Source organism: Tubulanus polymorphus, chromosome 1, assembly GCF_964204645.1.
Source record: "Tubulanus polymorphus chromosome 1, tnTubPoly1.2, whole genome shotgun sequence".
Classification (NCBI taxonomy): domain Eukaryota; kingdom Metazoa; phylum Nemertea; class Palaeonemertea; order Tubulaniformes; family Tubulanidae; genus Tubulanus; species Tubulanus polymorphus.
In genome coordinates this window covers 25,099,078-25,122,714 of record NC_134025.1, presented here as the reverse complement: position 1 = coordinate 25,122,714, position 23,637 = coordinate 25,099,078, and the positions used below count along the sequence as shown (strand labels likewise).

The 23,637-nt window shown below is 38.8% G+C and overlaps 2 protein-coding genes across 2 annotated transcripts; both read left to right on the top strand.

Annotated features, from left to right (window-relative positions):
- Nucleotides 1-672: 672 nt before the first annotated feature.
- LOC141915006 (protein kintoun-like) lies at nucleotides 673-7,247 on the top strand. Its single transcript, XM_074806365.1, has 3 exons — nucleotides 673-2,419; nucleotides 4,816-4,971; nucleotides 5,300-7,247. Exons 1-3 carry the CDS (start codon nucleotides 716-718, stop codon nucleotides 6,293-6,295), a joined length of 2,856 nt encoding a protein of 951 aa, XP_074662466.1. The 5' UTR covers nucleotides 673-715; the 3' UTR covers nucleotides 6,296-7,247.
- A 1,326-nt stretch (nucleotides 7,248-8,573) lies between these two features.
- On the top strand, nucleotides 8,574-22,755 carry LOC141914248 (uncharacterized). Its single transcript, XM_074805545.1, has 8 exons — nucleotides 8,574-8,867; nucleotides 17,525-17,582; nucleotides 18,537-18,890; nucleotides 19,698-20,066; nucleotides 20,171-20,452; nucleotides 20,537-20,893; nucleotides 21,087-21,180; nucleotides 22,491-22,755. Exons 1-8 carry the CDS (start codon nucleotides 8,865-8,867, stop codon nucleotides 22,753-22,755), a joined length of 1,782 nt encoding a protein of 593 aa, XP_074661646.1. The 5' UTR covers nucleotides 8,574-8,864.
- The last annotated feature ends 882 nt before the right edge of the window (nucleotides 22,756-23,637 follow it).

Genomic DNA, 23,637 nt, shown 5'->3' with positions numbered 1-23,637 from the left:
ACAGATGGCGTACGATCGCAAACTTAGTTCTCTCGATCTTCGGAACAAACATTTCTTCCACCCACGCACCCCCACAAGCTAAATTTTCGTCGGATAGATTAATCATGTTCCTTCACCTCTAAGTGACAATACACTGATAAACGCACGAACAGTTTCAATAAATTGAATCTCAGCAGCATTTATGTGTGGTGTCTGATTGGAACCAAGTAAAAGAACCCATGCAATACGCACGCAAAAATCATGTCGCAAAAAACTAACTTCGTTTTTTCCGTCCGTTTCTGTGCGGTGATTTTCGTTTTTTTGCGCGGCGCAAAAACGAAAATTACCGCACAAAACTACCCAGTTTAATCGAAAAAGTCAAAAAGCTTTAGCATGCGATGTTTCATTAGCCACAAGTTCACAAGAGTCTACTGAAGAACTTGGATCCGTTTTCATTTCATATCGATATACATGAAACAGGTAAATAAAAACAAGTATTGAAATTGTTTCTATAATTTCACCTAACAGGCACTGACCTTTTCAAACGAAAGAAAATATCGTTCAATCGCGGCCGAAAGTGCGCAATTTTCGTCGATTCGGCAATCAGTGTTCAATTTACCAAATGCAAATTCAAGTAGCTTTATTACACCACGTAAACCCGGAAGTGATATCTCGCCGAGTCTGGAGAATGTTCTAGTTCTAGTCAAAATAATAAATACCAGAGATAAACAGCGACATGGCGTCAACGCAAAGCATGCCCAACAACGAAAAACCGTTCAGTAATTTAGAGAAACTCGACTTGTCATCGGGTGAAATTCAAAAACTAACTGACGCTTTCAAAAACGAAGAGTTTCGTAAGCTTTTTGCCGAATACGCGGAAGAAATATCCGACCCTGTCAACAAGCGTAAATATGAAGAAGAAATTGCCGAAATGGAAAGAGACCGGGGCATGGACGTCAAGTTCATACACCCGGATCCTTGTTACGTGTTGAAATGTAACGACGGAACTCAGAAGATTTTCATCAATATTTGTAGAAATAAAGACATCGATAAACCGACCGCTTCGAAACAACGAGACCCGAAAGGAAACTACGGACTGCAGTGGTCCGTCCCTCATTCATTCGCACCGCCCCGCGAAGACCTCGATTCTTCGAATCAGAAATGTCAAGTCATCGATATCGTGTTCAACCCGGACGTGATGCGTATGGCGGAATCGAACGCAAGTTTCAAAAAAATGTGCGAGGACATCGCGATCGAAGGCATCCAACGACAGTTCGGTATCAAACTCGACCCGAAAAATGTAAAATCTCCTAAAATGAAGTATAAAGGTACTCCGCAGGCAACTGTTATACGCAGCAGATCGGCCAACGGTGAAGTGAACGCTGATCCAGAACCTACCGCGAAAAAGGACAATCTTTTTCCGTATCCTTACGACGAGTTGACAACCGCTGAAAAAGCGGCAAAACGCGAAGAGACAGAGAAAATTAAAGGAAATACCGAAACATCGAAAGAAAATGGCGGTGCTATCACTCCGAAATATTCCATCGTTCATCGGTCGGGTATCGAAATGCACGAGTTTTGTAACGAACCCCTCGGTAAACGCGATATTCGTCCGAAAGAACTCGTCGTTTACATCGAACTTCCGCTGTTGAAATCTGCGGCCGGCGTCGACTTGGATATTTTCGAGAAACGTCTCGTCCTGGAGATCGAATCGCCCGCTTGGTACAAGCTCGATTTGAAACTTCCGTACGCGATCGATGAGAACAGCGGCACCGCTAAATTCGACAAGTCAAAGAAACGACTAGCGGTCACTTTACCCGTGATTCCACTTTCGAACCATGACCTTTCATCTTCTTCAACTGCCGAAACAAACAGTGATGAAGCGATTGTACAAGATCAACCTGTCCCGGCACCTCTTATCGAAGTTCTAAGTTCTTCGGAACAAGTTTCGGAACCATCCCCTGCTCCTGTTAGTCGTATTAACGGTACGACTGAGAACGAAATTGTCGCGGAGAAATCAAATTTAACGACGATCGAATCTCATGCTCCTGCGACCAGTAAAGATATCTGGGGCGATGCTGATGTTTCTAGTACCGCCGTTATCCGTTACTCGTTTCCCGGTTTCGATTGTAATCAGGATTTACAAACGGTCAGTTATGTTTTACACGTGAAAAACGTCGATCGCGATTCGGTGACGAAAACGTTCGATCAAACGGAAAAACGCTCGACGATAACGATCAAATTTGTTTCGATCGGTTCCGGGGGTTTCCCCGTCTATTACAGCTTCTGCGCGAGGTTCGCCGAGAATTGTCGCGTCGTTCCCGATCAATGCAGCGTCGATCTGTCAAATGAGAACGTGGCCGTGTTGCTGTTGAAAGATAGAAACTGTCGCAACACGTGGAACTCGTACGAAGTTGGCTCGAATCTTGACAAACTCGAGGTAGGAAAATTGATCTTAATATCCTATGACCTATAGGCTTATTAAAAATGTATCGTGAAAAATCTTTCATTGAGTCTGAAGATCTGGTAGATTTGTAAAAGATAAGGGTACCAGTTGCTCAAAAGTTGGTTAGAGTTAACCAGTGGATAGTTGACATTGTGATAACTAAAACTTCAATGCATTTATCTGCCATTTATTTGCCGGTTATCTTCAACTAACTTTAGATTAGCAACTTTAGGGCAATAATTGTTTAGTGTAGTCAGCGAAAGTGGGTGAAAATCAGTTAAGTTGGAAAATCAACGATTGAAATAGTGCATTTTACTTTTTCAAACAAGGGAGCTGCAAATTTTTACTTAAATATATTTGTGTGATGAAAAAAGAATTCAGAATTCTTAATTTTCTATTTCGCCATTTAATATCAATTTATCTAGAAATCTTTCATAAGATTTTGCTTAGCTGTCATAAGCCGGATGTATTTTTTTTTCAGTGTCATCTGACACAATATCTAGGCACAACAGGGAAGTTATCAATCGATTATGTAAAAGTCTATTCACAACCTGCATCAAACCAGACGCACATCTATCGATATAAATTTAGAAAATATCAGTATTTTAGATCTGTATCGTCGTATAGCAATATTCTGTTACTAGGATATTATAAATGCAGTTGTCAAGAACTATTATGATGTGTGTTCGGCTGATTGGATGATCAATACGTAGTTAGAATCAGTTCTCTCTCTCATCTACCTGGTCTGTTGTTATTGTAGTACAGCTTGCTACACTACCTGCGCACGCTCGCGCTCCTCACAGAAATCTAGATTTCATAGGCGTAGCTGCTGTCTACTCAGCATCTGCGAACTGCACACAGTAGAAACGAAGCAGAGAGCTGAAAACAAAGATATCTATATTTTTGCTTAAAAGTCCGTCCTTTTGTAGTTGAATTTTCGAGTGGTTTAGACGTTTTGAAATAGCGAGTTAGATTTCTTTTATCGTCGTAAAACCAGTCAGGAGCTATGAATGACAACATTGCCGGAGTTGAGCTAAATAATGGATAGGACAAAGATGACAGTATGCTAGTATTCAATGTAGTAAACACTCGAGCGTTAGAAGTGTTAGCGTATATGTGAACTCTTGATAAGTTTTTAGCATGGCTTTATCATCAGCAAAAGTTTGGTCCATGACTCGATATCAGTTCAGGTTTATCAGGGCTTTATTTGTTGAGATTGTGGTGATATTTTGGAGAAACTTATTATTTCCAATGTGGGTAAGTAGGCCAAGGTTAAGATTCACTGTTGACGCAAGTTTTTAGATCGTTCTAATCACTAAGAAGAGTTAAAACTGTTCAAAAACTTTTGATCTATTGGTTCAGATAGGTAGTGAGGGTGGGTTTAATTGTTGTGTTGGTTATGGATATAAACTGAAGTGGATAAAATGTAAGGAACTGATTCGTCGAAAAAGAAGTAAGATTCATTTATCATTTTCAAAAGAATTTGCTCTTATCGCAGCCGTTAGTGCCGGTGAACGACGCCGGGCATTACTGAAACCTGTTGCCCATCGTTCGAATCTATATACATACAACACGTTGAAAATATAAGCTGATGACATTATCGATCAGAATTACATCAGACACGAGAGCGGTTTCAATACCGACACTCTAGAATCTAGATAGAAACATTGAGAACCTACTGGAAATAATCTAGTTTTTTCGAAGAGTGCAAAATATTATAAGTATGGCACCAGTAAATAAGGTGAGCAGCGCTGAAGTTTAGATCTTAAAATTTAAATTTAAGAGTTATTAATCGGGGTATTGGGACAAGATTTCTTAATATGCGAACAACTGTTCCCATTATGCAGGGATAAATAAGGTGTTTGAATTTGGTGCGATAGTGACCTGTCCCTGCAAATTGACATTACAAATATATCCATATCTTACGTTAGTACCCTTGATAAGAGGTTGATAGGCTTTATGAAAATATCTAGTAGCTCAGTTACATTATTACTGTATATTGATTACAGGTTTATGTTGCTCTATGAGGGCGTTTACCAGTACATGTATTTTTACTAGAACTTGTATCTATATGAATGTTACATTACGCCTTTTATTTTTTTGTGTAAAACGCCTAGTTCTTCTCTTATACACGAGAATCTATTTCGCGAACAGCTGTATTTCTATTCGCAGCTGCGATATTATCTATGATCATCTTTCGAGGTATCAATGTTACCTAGGAAATGAATCCATCTTTAATGATTAAGGATGATGATACAGCTTGAACACTAGTTCTCTTAATTAGTTACCTTTCATCAGCAGGTATCTAATCTATAGACTAGCTGTATTGTCTAGATCTCATATGTCCCCACTCTCACCAACATTGATTGTTACATTGTTAAATTTTCCAGGAGAAACTCTTCCTCACTGACGCCAGCCTCAGTAAAAGTCTGGATGAACTAGAGGCCGATGCGAAACAACATTCCCAGTCGACGAAAGATAATGTGACGTTACCGCACCTTCACGTCACGAAAATGAACGAAAAGAAGCTTACTTTTCGCATCGGGGTTCGTAGATTTTGAAGCCATGTTTTTGGGAGGAATGCTTGGTATAGCATGTCAATGATTAGTTGTGGTGCAGTGCCCAAGTTGTACAGTCCTGATGTACCTGATGTGTCATTCCAAATATGGTCTTAATTCATGACTAGTCATTATTAGCCTGGATTAAGTTGTAAGATAAGCTATTGAACCAAATAAGGCTTAAAGCCTTTACTGATCAATTGGCCACTGGTTTCTGGAATCCTTGTTGGCAGAATTTATTGGTTCCCTGAATTTTGTGGCTTGAGGGAATGAGATAAACAGATAATGTTCGATAACGAATGATTTTACTTTTCAGAGTCAGTCTGATGACGATGTGCTAGATGATCCAGAATCACCAATAAAGTCGCCCGATATTCAAGTGATCCATGATAAAAAGTCTCCGTCTTTGCACGGAATATTAAAACCGCGCAGTTTAAGCATGTCGGAATCGAGCGACGAAGCGAACGCTCAGGGAAATAAATACGTGCGTTCGCAGAGTATGCCGTCGTATTCGTCGGACAGTCCGCGCACCGGTAACGAGTCCGACGAGTGCGGTATACGCAAATCGGTGTCGTTTAACGATCACATCGACACGACTCGTTTCAAGCCGAACGCCGCCGTCAATTCGATGAAAACGACGCTGAAAAGTAAACGACGCCGCATGCGAAAACGCGAAGCGAAAATCTCAGGTCGCCAACGCCGCCACAGCAGCTCCGAGTACAGTAGCGACGACCACGGCGACGATAACAACGCGAATCAGGCAGCCAGCGATTCGGAGAAAGACGACACGTTTTTACCGGACGAACGGACGAGCGATATAAACAGCGCGTGTTCTTTCGATACGATCCATGAGGCGAGTCCGGTCCCGGGCAAACCGGCGGCCGTCGACGAGTTATCGACGAAGGTCGAAAATTGCGCGACGACGAAAATGGACGAAAGCCGTCGCGTCGACGAGAGCATGGTCGACGCGGACGAAACGAGTAAATTCGAAGAGGAGAACAACGCGAAGAATACCGGCAAGAAACCGAACAAGCGATCGAAATCGAAACGAAAAAAGGCCACGTGTAATAACAATAACAACTTGACCGCCCCGAATGATAAACCGAGTGATGAAGTAGACAGCGATGACAAGTCTAACGTCGATGAGCCGTCAGCTGACAACACCGAGCAAGTTAATAATACTGCGGAACGTATTAAAACGAGCGAAGTGGAAACCATGTTGAGCTGGGATGAACCAACACCAGTGGAAAAGATGGAATGCCCGATCGAATTCTCCAATTCGATCATGTTTGATCTCGATACCGATATTTAAATGACCGAGCATTAATTTACCATGACTTAGTTTTCATGGTGCATAGTTCATTAGAATGTAAAGCATTATGTTTATTAGCTTACAAGAAGGATGCAATTTTATGGTTGTTTTTTCAGTTTAACGGTGGAATGATTTCATCATGTTACGTATGAATATGCTGATATTCTTTTGCTCAGATGAATAACTTTTTTTCTTTTTCAATTTACCGCTTGCATAGATTCCGGGTGTGAAAAAAATGTTTCCAGGGGAAAAGTAGACCTTTGATGTACTACCGGTATGCTATATGAAATCGAACTAGTTTATTCTTGTCTGAGAATTATTTATGTGGATTGAGAAGTTGTCTTGTTTTTCGTATTGATAGATTCCTCCTCATCATTTGTGTCATATGATATTTCTGGATTATTTATATATAGCCTAGAGAGGTTACTGAACAACCTGTAAAGCCGTGTGTATATATTGATTGTCTATGTATATTCGGTTTACTATTATGTAAATTATATTTCACTGCCAAGTTGTGGTGCGGCGATGATAGATGTGGTGATGTGTCAGAAACACCGTTGCAAACTTTTGGATCTGATAGATAGATGGCAGCACAGTGTCGACGCGCATGCAGTATTTTCATGGCCAGTTCAGATACTTAGCGATACAATGCATGGAATGCACGTTTATATTTATATATTTAGAAAAGTTCATTTTGTAATGGAATGGAAAATGAATGCCATTTAAGACACCAATGAACTTAATATTTAAAGAAAAAAATTGACGATTCATTGAATGATTTTTACGATTTTATCTCTCGTATAGAAATTCTTTTTGAACTCAAGATTTTGATGACTAAGCTATATTCTTATAGCAGGGCAAAGGGTTTCCTATACAAATTGAGACGAATTTGTAGTTTACTATTTTTGTATCGATGTTTCACTTGTTTAGGTCTTAAAGAACCCCAATAAAAGGTTGATGTTAAAACATTGAATATATTCGTTATAAGCTTTTTGTCTCTGAAAGCTGTAGAGGATTTTTCGAAACATGGATATTTGAGGCTTTTCCAGAATTGAGCCTTTCAGGCCTTGAAGGGGGTTTCTGGGGTAGCGAGTAGTGGTGCCCTTCAAAAAGTCAGTGCTAGTAAATTAGTGTCAAGATTTTTCGAAATTTGGATACAATTTCTGTTTTTTGGAATTTAAAAAGTAATCATTCGGCAAAATTGTTTGTAAATACAGTATGTTACTTTTGAATATCGCAAATGAATATTAAAAATTCGATCATAAATGGCACGTTAAAGTTTAGCTTATCGAAAAAATCATATCTGTCCTTTTTCAAAGGAAAGTGTCTTTTCGCGCTGAAGGAGAGTCGTTGCCCCGAAAAATAGCTCGGCATGGGCCTGCCTGTTATGAATAATAAAACATTTCGAAGAAAAGTCTAAGTAAGCTCTTGATGAATTGCATCCGTGACACTTCCATCTGTACTGGACTGGTAAAAATTAGAAAATTAATGGAATTCGCACCCGCTGTGCCGATTTCTTGCTGAAAACGACTGCACAAATGAGGTATAACTATAATACGACCCATAATTTGGATAAAGGCGGAAACAACTTATTTTGCGGTTGACGCAAAAATAGTCCGCATACCTTCGGTCACATCAATGAGGGGAAAGGTCAAAATGATTCATAAATTCAGAAAATAAGAATCTGATACTGTAAACCTCGCTTTACACGAACTGGGACCGGTAAAATAGGTCCGAAGTCCGAGTTCAGGATAGGATGATTTCGTTTTCGTCCAAATTAGCCGTGTTGGCTGTGTCCGAGTATAAAGCGAGGTTTACTGTACAAACAATTTTACAGAAGAATTGTACTTGACTCCGTTGTCCGAGGATTAGACAAAATACCGAGGTAAGTTTCCCGCAAAAAAAAAACGACAGGAGCCCTGAAAACATTTATTACTAAAATATCGACTACATCATCGACGTGGTATCTATCAACTACGCAACGACTTCTTTTTTATCAATCATAAATGGAAGTGACAAGCTATTTGATTTAGGTTTATGCCAACAGATCATCATGAATGTCACCACCGCCGTTTATCAATAAAGCACCAACGCAACCCCCATACAAAAACGTATCATTTTCGAAGAATTGATAATTACCACGGCACAAACCTTGCCAGTAGTAATCAAACGTGATTATTTTGCTAGTATTTGCCCATTCGTCAACAATTGACCTACAATTGAATGTTTCTGCTGTGAATAGGTAGCAGCACTATTACCCGCTCGGTTTCATCTGTTTCTCTCTCCGCATCTGCTCTTGCCGTTCTGCCGAGTCTTCGTCGATTTTTCGCGCGCTTCATCAATCGACTCCGATGTCTCGTTTCTGATTTACAGTCGTTTCGCGCGCGTGGCGATAAAAATCTTCTCTCGAAAAACTATGTAATTTCGTTTTGGAAATTAATCTGGAATGATTTGCATTCGTCGACAGAAATTTCCGGAATATCTTTGCAATCAGCGTGGATTTATTTTGCGCGTACGAGCTGCAAGAGGAACCTGGATTACTACGATATCATCAGAATAGACGTGTGACATGGTGAGTATCATGAGTTCGAAAGGTACAACGCAATAGCAAAAAGATGCAGTATAATATCCCATGGAATCTATAAATGCTCTAGCTAAGCTAAATCAAGTATAATTTCTTCTGTCTAAACCTGATAACCTAGATATACGCATTAATTTTCCCTGGAACGTTTTTTCGTTTAGTATTTTTATCTTGTGATATACGGCGGCCTTGGCAGATTACTGATGCATTATTCATATTGAGAAAGGGCCCCTTGTTTAGAAGGCGGGGGCTGACCGAGATACATGGTGAATAAAAACCCGCATTATTCATTTCCTCCGAAGCTTTCCAACTTAGAAATGTCCCCTGTAGCAATTCTTCAACCAGTTTCTCTTTTCGATAAAATCTAAACACTTCAATGATCTATTTCTGTAAAGTGGCTCGGCGTTGTTGATTTTCCGCTAATTTTTATATATTGTCGAGGGATGCGTCTGCATATCAACAGGAAATATCATGCGGGTGGAAATATCGAAATAATTCCCTATCAGAGAATAAAAAACTTGGCGACAAAGGCATTGAAAATGCGTGAACTGCAGTTGTCCCCTTTATGTAACGATGAACAATAAGTCACACGATACAATATACGCCAGACTTTACAGAACGGATTATTTCCAACAGGCTTCGTTCTTTATAAAGATTTTCATCGACAATAATCATGATCACGATAACCAGAGAGAAGCGATGCTTCTCGTATTGCGCGTATAGGCTGTAGTAGCGTGGATTGTGTTTTATTCATGACGGCTATGCGTTTAACGACAAAATTACAACGATATATTGATTCTGATGTAAAATAAAACAGATACGTTGTCTGCGCTCTTCAAAAACAATCTAGATATTAAACGACATTGCAAACATAGTTTCATATCCAAAAGGAATTGGTATCACGAATGACCGGATGTTTGGTACACGGCAAAATAAAAAAAATATAAGCAGCCGAATTGGAAGACTTCTACGAAGCCATCCGTACAAATAGATCTGCAATCCGTAATCAAATACTAAGTCCTTTAATGTTTTGATTTTCATTTAAATCTAATTTTGCTTATCTCAGTAAGTAGTCGACAGCGATGTCTGGAATGGCCAATGACGCGAAAGTGGTTCGGTCCCTGTCCATTAGAGGTTTATGTGTTTGCCCATGTCATTTAGCTACTTATATTTGATAGAGTGATTTACTGATGAGGTCTGCAGGTCCTAACTACATTGTATGTATAGCTGCGAACTCAATTAATCCATATTTATAAGTCAGTATTATGGATATCACCGGTACTACCGGACTTGATTTAATGGGTTACATGTCACCAGCTCCCTATAAGGTGCAAGATGCGCGTATTCTCGCTATGTATTAAAGCATTGCTGGTAACATCCTTTTCCAACTAACTCGTTGATCAAAATTGATATTTAAACCGCGAGTCCTGTGTCTAATCAAATTGAATGTAATTATACGGCGTTGAATAAGGTTCGGTACTATAATTGGATTCTGTCCTAAATGGCGGAGACCTTGAAATATACGGCTTCTGTCAAAGTGTAGAATCGATGGAGTGCATCTTCGTCCATTCATAATATGACTCACTCGACAAATTTTCTGCACTCTTTTCCACCATTAGCTCCGAGTGTGACATCAATTTGACCCTTATCTAGGTGACATTTTCTCACCGATGTGACACGAATCTAGTCGTCCTGAAAATCACAATTGAACTGGTAAATCTGTAAGGGTGCATAATACTTCACTTTGTCTTCGAGTTTCAAATCGATGCAGAGGCCATTAGATGCTAACGCTAACGGGTGATCATTCAAAGCTGACGAAATTAATTCCAACTGATCCCTCAGATTTGTAAACGACTGCAAGCAATCAAGGGTTGGTGTTAGTCCGCACCTATAATGAGGTCTGGTGATTTTCCACCTCGGGACGAAAACCTGAGACAATTATTGACCAAAAAAACTCCCAGGGATCCCCCTTATGATTTATGATTTCACGTTTTGATTTTTATCCGAGATGACAAATTCCGATTTCTTGGAATGGCTACCTCTGACTGTCGATTCCCTCAGGTCACCGCGGAATCGAAATTTTATGACTCGTCTGAAGAAGATTATATACGTCATGTTTGAAGATGGATTAAGGAAAGTACCGAAAACGACGCGGTCAGTTTACTGTTTCAAAGTGACTCATGGTAAGCCACCGCAAAATCTGAATCGTCGTTTTATATGGTGGCTGGTTATTTGACAAGATGCATCCGACGATAGCATTGGATGGTAATTGATGCCACTGGTATCGGCCCGATGCACCGAACTTCGCACCGATCTTACTACTACTACTAGTGACTAAGGGGTTCCAATCGATAGAAAACTTCGACATCTCTAACATAACGTGAACGGATAAATCAGTTGGCGTCGAATGGAAATTGTGAATCAGATATGGTTACTCGTAGCACGAATATGCCCATAAAACTGGCGCCCCAGTGGACCAAACATAAAAATGAAGTCCCAGAACCCATGCTGAGGTTAGGGTTGACGAATTGGCATGGACCATAATGTAGAAGCTTATATAATATATATAATAATTTAGTAGACAATTTCGTGACTCATAATCAATGCCCGACTACATTCAATGACATCTGAAATGTACATCAAATTCCAAGGTCTGGGTGTGCCTGGACGGTAACCTGAGCATGGTTTGTGCTACGCAGACGATGTAACTGGCCGACATGTTTGTTGACTTCACGATGCGCGTCGTCCCAGGATCCCGTAGTTTAATGGTGGAAATCAATCCTGAGCTCTCAAATATGACAACGTCCCTGTAGACCATCGATTCTCGCGTTTCCCAGGACGTCGTTGACTGGACCACTGCCAGGAGGATCTACCATGGGACATTATCTCAACGTCACCATGCTGGTTCAAAGTGGCCCCGCTCGAAAGAATCTAATGCTGCTCATAAAAATGACAAGCGGCGGAGAATTCTGATCTTTATTTCCACTCGTGTTTCTTGTTTCACACCTGATAACCCTGCTCCAGACCTGACCATTTAAGACTGCACAGAAGTGCTCGGTACATTAATCATAAAAGCTATTAATTTTTCATGTCCGTCGTCAATTAATGCTAAAAGCATGTTGCTGCAACGCTCCACCCGACGCTAGATTCGAGTTTGAAGTTATTAATGTGTTTAAAATACGTGCTATTTCAAGTAAAACGCATTCAACATGGACTAAGATCGACCTAAGATCGAAAAGGAAATTGTATTTCAAGATATCTTTTAGCTTTGTAAATACAAATAAAAACTCATAAATTTATTCAATAAAGTATTGAATGGTAATGATGAAACTACGTATCATTTTCAGGAATTGAATCGCATGAGGAATTGCGAGACGTAATATCTGTGTGCATTAATAACGCGTCATAAGCGTCGAAGGCACAAAATGCATACGCACACTCAAGGGAAATGTCACAGTGTTACGCAGTACAAGCATCGTAACCTTCGACCATTAAACCTGTGCCCTGAAGCAACTACTTAAATTTACCATGTTACGCAAGAATTCTGAAACGAAGCCATCTTGATTAATTAATATCCCAGCCATTCGAGTCGTCACAATGGTTTGCTCTAGCTCGTAATCAAGGAACTATTATTGCAGGTTTTAGCGCATCGAGTAAATTAGCACTGCTCCAGCCTGTTTTGTATTCATCGTCTCGCTAGTCATTTCAGAAGACTTCGTATAGTCTGCAAATAAATGACAGAAAGACGGACAAAAATAAGACCCACTCGAGTCTTAATAGAATAGAGCGGTATGTTATTAACGGTGGATGCGATGACTACATAGCAGATTATCACATCAGTTCTCAAAGGAGCCTGCGGCGAAGTTATAACAAACTAAGATTTCTGACATTACGTTGACCTTTGAACCACAGCCAAAATCTATTCTTTGTCTGTAGTATGGTTTTTCGGATAATGTGAAATGTCATCTTCAGGATGTCTCCGGTTCCGCACCATTTTGACAGCGGAAACGCTTGGAAGTCGGTCGAGCAGTGCACTATTCACAACGCGTATCCAGGGCGTGGTCTCTATTCTTAATTTCTGAAGATTCTCTAGGAATTTAGATACCTCGTGGTTTATCGATATCTATACTTTGTAATTAAAAAACTCCATAAATGAAAAAGTACGTCGTAAGGTGGTCGTTGAATAGATGGGTGCCTAATTGACAATCCGATATTTGTCCTTTGGTTGTTTTGGTTACAGGATCTGATGGATTTTGTCCGCGTGTGAGCTGCAATTTCCATCGGTACTGCTAGGCGATCTGTACCCATGGTTGCTATAGAAACCTACTCACAATATGCGAAACTGTGCATGTTTCTGTGAGCTCCCATTTGCGCCTTCGTTCTTATTATGGCTTCCTGCGCGTTCGATATTCGCGTTTTACCTTGAACAAATTAGCTTTAATTCCGCGTACGAAAATAGATGTTAACGTTTGCATTTTCTGCATTTCTTTCTAAGTCTCAAGTCGACCGAACGAGGCCGGGTTATTGGGTACCAGATCTGAGCAAGCGTAGTAAACCAATTTTTAGATCCTGATCTTGTCGTTATGGAAACAACGTTTTGCTATGAATTCTGGTGACGGCTGGTCATCGATTTGCTTTTCGAGTAAATTTGCGATAAAACACCAGACTAGCATAATCGAATATTCCCATCTATTAAAGTACTATCATCTCGCAAGGTTTCATGAGTAAGTGGCCTTTGCAATTCCTTGAAGGCGACAATTGTACTATTTACCACTACAAAGTGTCAACAGTTCGTAATGACCCGACGCGTGAACTATTATCTGAAATTAGAGTAATTCGATACCTATTTTCTCTCACTTAAAGTGGACAAAGTTAACCTTGCATGGCGCCAAGTTTTGTTCTACTTATCACAACGTCATCCTTTTGGCCAATCCCATCCAAAACGGCATTTCGCGCAGGAATTGGGAGCGAAAGACAAGGGAAATTAATTTGAACACGAACTTCATTTTAGAGTCCATGATTTGAATAAGATTTACTGTTGTGTCACCAGTGAAAAACCATGATCAACCCTAATTAATCATCAAGAATAAATAAAGCAAAAATGCATTTTCGGAATAAGTGATCGTTAAAACGTTTGTTCGGAAAATTGTGGCAAGAATCAATGGCAAGACGTTATAATGCTATCAAACGTCTTGACGGTCTCGCTATTATCAGGATGACGAATGAATTGGATTTAGAGCGGTAATGGTTTATCAAACAATAGATTAACGATTAGTGACATTTTAAATATTTACACGCGGATACCCGGTCAGACTGGAGAGATGAATGTCAAGGAAACCGCATCAAGAGGATCAATACCCACGAATATCAAGCTACGGACGTTTTTCGTGGTTAGTATCATATCAGGTGCCCCGATAGACTCGAGTCATTGCCCTAACTGAGAATCATCAATTATAGGCATAACCATAAAACTGCCATCAAATCGGTAACAACGCATTCATACATCAATCCGGCGCAACAGTCCTCCCGCTGTATTCAAACGAACATAAAATTCCCACAGGCTTTTCCCGTTACTATGGATACAACGTAGAACTGTTTTGTCCAGGTATAATGCAGTCCTGAAACGCGCGACCTGGGCAACGAGCAAGTCTCGACTGCTGGAAAGATTATTGAACAAAAGTTATAAATGAAATTGTTTTCTCCGCGCACGGGATCCCTTATTAGAATTTAATCTGGAAATAAACGATATAACATCAAACCTTGAAGGCTTCGAGACAAAGATATCACCTTCAACTTGTTTTATAAATAGCACGCCGACGATATTTTGTTACCGCGGATGAATTGGAATTTAATAAATGATGACATAACAATATCCACATTCATTTGATCGCAATAGACACCGCCCTGCAGCACGTAGGATATCAAATAGTTCTAAACACTAAACAACGTCTATAATGGGGAGTGCTTTGTTTGAATTTGTCTGAACATTCCATCGAGCTGAAGTATAGATTTAGCAGTAGGCTGTTAAAATGTTAAGAAGATAAAAAACGTTTTAGTTGGAAATATTCTTACATGGAATACCAATCAATGGCTATAGATTTTGACTAAAGTCTAAACGTAGTTTGAAGGCGTTTCCTGCCAATCCTTTTCATTGCCGTGATTTCTATTTGGCGGAGGCAAATTTACGATAAAAGACACATTCATTCTCTGAGAAATAAAAGAATATTTATCGCTTTACTATGGCGTTCGTTACGAGTCATTCATACGGCTTAATGCTTGTATAAAGATCTAAATGTCGTGATGCTGAGTACGAGGGAATGCATCCTTTGGGACGGTCGCAAGATCTAACGCCTTTTCGCTAGATTATCTGCCTCTAAAAATGTACTCTTTCAACTCAAGGGGGTTTTCACAACCGTGAAGTTGAAAATCCTGAGTCGAAATGACTCAGGAGTCTAAATATATATTTAGATTAATTTATATTTATTTAGATTAATCATTTTGTTATATCGCGCGACAAATGATTTGGACGAACTTGATTTTTGCCGAGAATATGAAAGTATTTGAAACATGTTGCAAATTACGAAATACACATTACAAGAATTATAACAGTAAACGGCACTATATTCAAAAACCTCGATTGAGAGCGAAAACAGAGACTTAGATGTTTTACTCATCCGGTAATGTTTTTATTCATAACTGTATAATTCTTATAGCTACGTCTGGTATCGATTTAGCAAGCGATTGATTTGTTATAACTTCGTTTACATCGTAATATCGGCGTCAATATCGATAAAGCATCTCATATATGTATATAAAGCATATACTCATCTCGGTAATGCAACGGTATTTTATAAAGCTAGGACGTACTTTGAATATTGATAACAAATTTTTACATTCTGTATCATCAAATGGAATATCCTAAAGGTTTAGAGAATGTATTAAATACTTGCGTTTAATGGTTTGAAATGACATTTGAATTTGATTCATATAAGGAATGGCACGATTTCCAAATACGTTTCCGTAATCATCAAACATTCCAGCCCCTTCACTCTAACGAACTCCATTAACAAATGCACTTATTGTTTGGTAAAAATTTCTATATTTGATCTTTTATCCTGAACTTCGTATCGAAAATAAATTTCTGGATTTTGAAAAAAATATTCGTAATACATATATATGATATATATGTATTGTGACTGAGTATATCCGATCGAATTCAGTCCAAGTGTTTATTGAGCTGCCTGAATTGATTGACCGATGATAATTTTCGAACGAGAAACCCGAGCCGGTTCCAGCAAACAACTCAATCAGTGGCAGCGATAGGTCGTAAAAACGAAAATAATCACGGATTGCACAAAACTCTGTCCCCGATATCGTGATTGAAGCAAAGATGACGAACGAATCGATCTGTGCCGAAAGAAGCGAAAGAATTTGTGGAAAATTGCCAAAACATACATTCAATAGTTTTTTTTTATACATTTGTAGACGTATGTAGTCACTTACAATATGAAATATGAAAGTTGTCAAGTATGGCGTTTATTTCGTATCTTTTCGAAGAAAATAATGTGCACTTCTGTAACTTGATATTGTTCTTTTTTCGTTCTTGCAAAAGTGTTAGAAAATATATCTTGAAATTTCAGTATTGCATTTAGTTATTCCAATATATCATATAGATTATGATGAATACATTTACATATCTCATGTATTTCATTTTTAAAATATCAAAATCTCAGCCAAAGCATAAACAAGTACTTTTTATGCCATATATTTAGCATTAAGATGCATTTTTGTGACGTACTTTGCCTTCCACTTTAAAATGTGGCCAACAGGAAGTGTGTATATTTGAAAGCGGTTTCCGACAGTAGTCAAGTATCAAATAGCGGCAACAGAACCTATTGGAAAGCTATTTCGAGGATTCCACGAACTTTGCCACCACAAATTAGCTCGACAGCATTTTTCGGTAATGGTTCACCCTGTGACTGACACATTAGAACATGTTGTTACTGTGACTAGTACATAAATATGAATATTGTACTTCATGTCGGGAAGCGAACATATACGTATAATATCACTTATTGTTATACATGTGCATCGTTACTGTCAATATGGCGGGGATTTTTTTCAAGTGTCTCTTGACGTACAGGGAACGCCATATAAATCTACCCGGTAGACTGTTGACCATGTTATTAAGGCCGCGTATAAATAACTCGGATGTGATGGCCCAAAATAAACGTAAATATTGCAGAAAATGTATTTATACAGGGTTAGGCCCAGTTGATAAATGTCAACGGGAAATGTTGTTCGTAGCCACTTAATATCATGAATATATATATATGCATAAAATCCCAATTGAATTATGATCGATTTTTTTTCCGTGGACATTATGTCATTTTTAATTACAAATTGAAACGTCATAAATCTTTTCGAATTTTCATACGTTTTGTTTTTATCTATGTATATTTGTACGCATGTTGAATCGAGTAAACCGAAATAGTTTAGAAATCTATTGCGAAAGTGGCAGAACTAAAGAATAAGCGAACAACAGTTGTGAAAAATCAATGGTATCTTCATTTTACAGACAACTCGTAGTTAATTAACTTAATCCCGTTTTCACCTGGAATGCATTTGTTTTTATTCGTATTTTACAGGTTAAAGTTGCCAGTATCGGTGTTGTTCTAACAATACTAATCTGTCTTCGACTACGAGGTAAATATTTCAAAATCTCGATCGTAGATTTACACGAACGCTCAAGTCTTACACGCGACGCCCGATAGCTCGAAACGCGGCAAAAATGCATACATTTATTTATGCATATACATGTATATATTATATTCATATTTCCGGAAACATCTATCCGCGATCACGGCGATCTCAGCGGATTTTTCGCATGAACTCTCGTCAGTCTATCTGATGAGACAGGCGCAGATTCTAAGCCGAATAATAATCGCAACGTGATACAGGATGCTGAAATGGAGGCAACTCGTCTGGTTGCGTATATAGAGCCGTTATACCGGCGATGATTCGTTTACTGTAAGATTTCAATAAACCTTCACGATAAACCAATACTACGTGATGTTTGTTTTGAAGCTCTTGTCGGCTTTTGGAAACGCGCGACAATTCCGATTTGAAATCGATATATGATCATGTTTAAATTCGAAACCACACAAACCCTAGAACAAACAGCAGTCGCCAGCAGAACGTTAATGAGGTGTCACGCTGTTGTAATTAATGACGTGACTTTGAGCTGAATGCTTATTTGTCCGTGAAGGCATCGGAGCTTCGGTTAGGCGGTATAGGAGCTGACATTTTGTGATCAGTGCAGCTCATTGTGAGAAACGAAAGAAGATGAAACATCTAGACATTGTGTCCCGGAGATAGATTCTCTGTCTAAAAGGTTTATGATCGACACAGATCTTAAGACACAGTATGGTATCGTTCTTGTCTTATCACCACGCACAGGGGTAAAAGTAGAGTAGGCACCAATATAAGCAATGTAAAAAATGGAAACTTGTCCCACTTTTCACTTTCCAAAATTCTCAAACCGATGTATTCTTTCTGAATCAATCTTAAGAAATGTTTGCTTTTTTATAGTCAATTTATTTGTTCCTGTCGGTTTTTTTCTACAATATTCAAAATTCCCCATGAATCTTATCATTTCAGGTTTGTTCGCGGTGAAATGTTTAAGTAGTCACTCTAAGGTGGAGATCAACAACAGTACGCAAACTCAGGGCTCTACCGTTATCATAACATGCACGATCAAATCTCGGACGCCGAGTGTTTGCGATTCGAACGTTTACTGGAAAAATCACGATCACAATTTGACGATCAACGTCGATTCGGAGTCGTGTAGCTTCGATAAATCGAATATCTACGATGAAAGTCGTCTGAAAGTTGAATGCGTCGGAGACTCGCTTTACAGGCTTTACATCTACTACCTGAACGCGTATGAGCATTCCGGTACCTGGTCCTGCGGAACTGGCGCGCAGGTCTTCAGCAGCGTCAAAAAATTATCAGGTAAGCAAATTAGAACCATACCCTTTATTTGGAATTATTCAGAGATTTCAATGAAAGAAAGAATCTGAAAGAATTCTTCTAAATCATAAATCATATATCATAAATTCTTCTAAATCATATTTAAAACGAAAAGAGTCCTTGGTACAACGCGTTCGAGTGCAATCAAGATTGGTATGTTTATCATATCTTACGCTCTCACTACTGACATCGAGCCGGGAAACTGCTCTGAGATCGCTTATATATCATAACATAAATACTAATTATTTTGATCACTAATTAACAAGTACATACGATTATCTGACATGAGTGTTTTATTTATGTCAACGACACTCTATACAATAAGTATATACTGTTGTTCGACAATCCATACTTTGTCAAAATTGTCCACAGTGCCCCGTAAACTAACTTCTCTCAATTATCCACAGTTGCATTTATCCGACACGTAATCACACTAAAAGTGCCACATAATGTAAATCAATTCGACACGTGAATTGCCGTACATATATATATGTATATGTATATATGCTGAGATTGGTGTCTGGACCGCATGCTGAAAAAATTGTTAGGTGCTAAATTAGAAAAAGAACAATCACCAGGCAATAATAGGTCCAGCGTTTTTGAGAACTATGCCCTTCATAATGCCAAACTTCGTCCATAAAACCAGCGAATATTTGATTCAATTAAAGAATTCATCGAATGATAACAGAATTTATCTAGACTAATCATGTGAACGTTTATTAATTAATTACTAGAATATTTTTCACAAAATGTGAAATACGAACATGATGAATGTATTTTCGTTTGCAGTGTGTTGTCCTCCGGCCAAGCCATACATGTACAATGAAGCATTTGGGGATTTACTTGGATCTATCACTCCAAGAATTCCAATCATTCGAGTTCTACTTAATCATTACGACCGTATCGTCTGCAATGCCTACAAGAAGACCGGACTGAATTGGCCAGTACTTCCCATAACGTATACGTGGTCACGGCTATCCAATGACGGTCAACCGTTCCAGGTGTTCCGAGACGAGGTTTCCAAGGCTGGCAGTTCTGGTTTACCAGCGTCAGAGGTTTCAAAAACAACTTTAGGCGGTAGGAGTGGTAGATTCATTTGTCAAGCCGCAAACAGATACGGCTCGATCGAAAGCGATCCGGTGCAAATAGACATACTTGGTAAGTCGAATATCTGGATGCACTGAGTGCTCTAAAGCACGAGAAAAAGATTGATGTAAGTTTGGTTCATTGTCAGTGATATACGTGTATTCTGTTTTTGATAGGTAACTATCTAAAACCGATCGCGGTTAAAATCAATTTGAACAAGAACCCGATAGACGAGGGTGAAATTCTGATTATCACGTGTACAGCTGAAAACGGAAATCCGCCGCCTGTTCTCTTGCCAGACGGACCTTTCAAATTCAGATCCGTCAACTACTCGCTCGACGATAGCTATTTCGTATATTCAACGGTCGTTCATAAAGACGCGAACAACCACGCTCTCTGGTGTAAAGCGGCCGAATCGGTGGGCAAATCGTCACCTGCAGTTACCATCCAAGTTAATTGTAAGTTAAATTTAAAAATTCCGATAAACAAAAGGATATTTGTTGGGTTTTTAAATTTCACTCTTTTCACTTTTTATCTTTCAGATCCCCCTTCAACGGTAGTTCTTTCATCGCCGTCGATGCCGTTGGAAGAGTACAGATCGTTTAGTAATTTACCTGTTTCAAAAAATGTCGACAAAGTTTTACTGCGCTGCCAAACGGACAAAACCAGCCATCCGAGCGTTATTGACATTATCTGGCGCAAGTGGCCGCCTGCTGAATATGCACCGCGGATAATAGGTGGCGCTACTGTGAGTTTATACGACGGCACAGTATCCAGTACCCTCGAGATAACTATCAGCGAAAACGAGGCTTCGGCCGAGTACAGATGTATTGTACGTTACCGCAATAAAGATATCTTAAGATCAGAAATAGTTATCATTTCTCCAGAGCTTTACACAGGTTTGTTCATGAGTTATCTTAAAAATCGGTCTAAAATATTTGAATATGTATGAAGATATTTTTCCTCTATTGGATTCATGTAAATTTGATGTTTGGGTTATCATGTACACCTCAATTTAGATTCTGATTAGTTTTTCCCAAGAATTGGTATACAAAATTTGCCACTTAATTATTGTTGTTTTTTATTTTTCAGCCTCTGCTCCGAAAATTCAACCTGTGGTCAAATCCATAATTCTGCTGAGTGTAGTCGCCATATGTATTTTATCAATTTTTTCGTGCGCCATTAAGTAAAAACATATTTTTATGATTTTCAACAGCATGCAATCCGAAACAATACTCATCGTATGTATATTTATAATCACTTGAGCATGGGATTTGCGAAACGATACATCGTTTTCTAATACTACTCTACTTCCGGTGCTATATTATCTACTAGTTGCCGGGTCGCTGCACCGCTTGTGAATGCTACAAACTGAAATCACCGTATCTCGTTTTTAAGCTTTAAACAGCTTTGAAATTAGTTCATCAATTGTTTATTTTGCGAAATCAGAAGAGGCACGAACTATCTGTGTCGCAAAGTTCTTGACTCGAAAAAGCTCACTGCATACGAACCCAGGGAATTGTTCTCAACGAAAGGCATTGAACCCGTGTATAATTGTCGTTACGGCAATGAATCTGAAAAAGTAGACTTCAGAGTAAAAGCTTCCAAACAATCACAATCTCGCGAATGGATAGATCACCAAACACAGAGATGAACAAGATCTCTGGATGTAAAACCGCTATAAAAAAACTCATCACTGACTTAAAGGTCTGGACAAGAAGGTCAAGGTTAAGAATAAGACCAGAATCTCAACCCATTCTAATCTGATCTAATGAAAAAAGATCTTTGGGAATTTTTAAGACTAAAGCTCCGAGAAAAGAGCAAAGCATTTTTTTCAAAAATCACAAAAAATGGCGCCTGACACTTGGGCATACCCAGGCCTTAGATAAAACTGCGCATGCTTATTCACGCATATTGTAACATACATGATATATATGCCATGCTTCAAATCATGTAACCATCTATAAAATTTGTAAAGCTCATAACCTTCCATTAATGTATGTATTTTAATATCCATGCTATGCATAATAATATAATGAAAATAATATGTTGAATTTTTTCCGGGCATTACATGATCACGGTATTATACACAACAACTTAGATAAATGACATAGATTTTATTTTTGGAAGTCGTGAAACATGATTGTAAATAATCACGCGTAAATTATTGAAAAAATGCGATGATGTAGTTTCAGTGTATTGTTACACCATTTCAGTATGAATAAGTCGTGTAATGCGTGGATTTTATACTTAAAAACTAATAAATCCTACATAAAAATAGCTATTCACTCTTGAAAAGTATATGTAATGCTGTTTCGAGCTTCGATCAGGAAAAAAAATTAATGTATGTCATCAAATCGAATATGTTAGTAAGATCGCTATTGAAGAAATCATGTCATTTGATTACTTAGTATATCAATCGTGTAATATTGTTTTTCATCATATATATCCCACGGACTATGTCTATTGAAATATGTTCATCGTATCATTTTACAGCATTATGGCTTTCATAAAAACTCAAGAAAAACCGGATGGCGCGATCGAACGCTTGTTCAATGCTTTCGAGAGGATGCTTATTTTTTGCGAACGAAAACGATCGAAACGTCCACCGCGGGAGAATAAACGACGGGTTCAGTCGCGGACCACTAGGCGGCGTCTTGGACCGGAAGATATTTCTCCGCCCACACCGATTATCCAACGGAAAGAAACGAATACCGATACAAATCACATCGTCCGAACTACGAATGTTGTGCCCGTATGAGCCGGGTTAACGAGGAGGAATCAACAGGAAAAAGCGGAAATATCATTCCTTATCGATATGCGAAGGAAAACGTATCCTCGCTTGCCAGGGATCGATTGTCACCGCCCATGCTCGTGCCAACACAAACCCTGGCCGCAGACCCTGGCCAGGGTTTGCGTTGGCGTGAGCTTCGGCGGCAGCAATCAAACCCTGGCAAGCTAGGGTGAGGAAAACGTAGCACAGTTATGGAAACGTAATTGGAATGTAAATTGTGAGAGAAGATACGAATTGAAATTTGTTGTTGTCGTGAATGTCTTGTTATTTTTGTAAATTACACTTTATACACCCTAAAAATCTCTTTTCCTATAGATATATTCATAACTCGGCGTGTGCCTTAATTTCAGCCGAGTTCTATATCCTTATAGAATATATAATCGAAAGAAAATTCAAAAAGTTGGACGATTCATAGCCTTTTGCAAAAGTTGAAACGCTTTTTTCTATTTCCGTGCAGGGCTTTGACTATAATTTTGAAACGGCATTCAATGAGAAAAAGTTTGATTCCGTAAGCTTGAAAATCTTGCTTGGCGCATATCCGAATATATATCCCATGATTGCATTTAGAATTTGTAAATAATGAAATAGACGTAGAAGAGAGTATCTAAAGAATAGTAAGCTAAGCTTTATAGAGTACGTTTGTTAAAACAGGTTGTATTGCGTCAGTTTAGTTTCAGCCTTACACCTTGCTCCCTCTTGAAATGTATCAACACTCATTTTATTGAAATAATTAGTGATCTAGCAATCTGCCTTATGATATAACTTGTGTCATTTCTGTCTGAAAATTACTATCACGATTTATATGATATGAATAATATATTATACGCCTAATGATTTAGTTTTGGAGGA

Bases quoted from the DNA above. Each gene is read 5' to 3' on its own strand.
- LOC141915006 (XM_074806365.1), top strand. From the start codon at position 716: ATGGCGTCAACGCAAAGCATGCCCAACAACGAAAAACCGTTCAGTAAT. The intron at 2,420-4,815 runs GTAGGAAAATTG...TAAATTTTCCAG, and splicing joins CGAATCTTGACAAACTCGAG to GAGAAACTCTTCCTCACTGA. The intron at 4,972-5,299 runs GTTCGTAGATTT...TTTACTTTTCAG, and splicing joins AGCTTACTTTTCGCATCGGG to AGTCAGTCTGATGACGATGT.
- LOC141914248 (XM_074805545.1), top strand. The intron at 17,583-18,536 runs GTAAATATTTCA...TTATCATTTCAG, and splicing joins AATCTGTCTTCGACTACGAG to GTTTGTTCGCGGTGAAATGT. The intron at 21,181-22,490 runs GTAAAAACATAT...ATCATTTTACAG, and splicing joins ATTTTTTCGTGCGCCATTAA to CATTATGGCTTTCATAAAAA.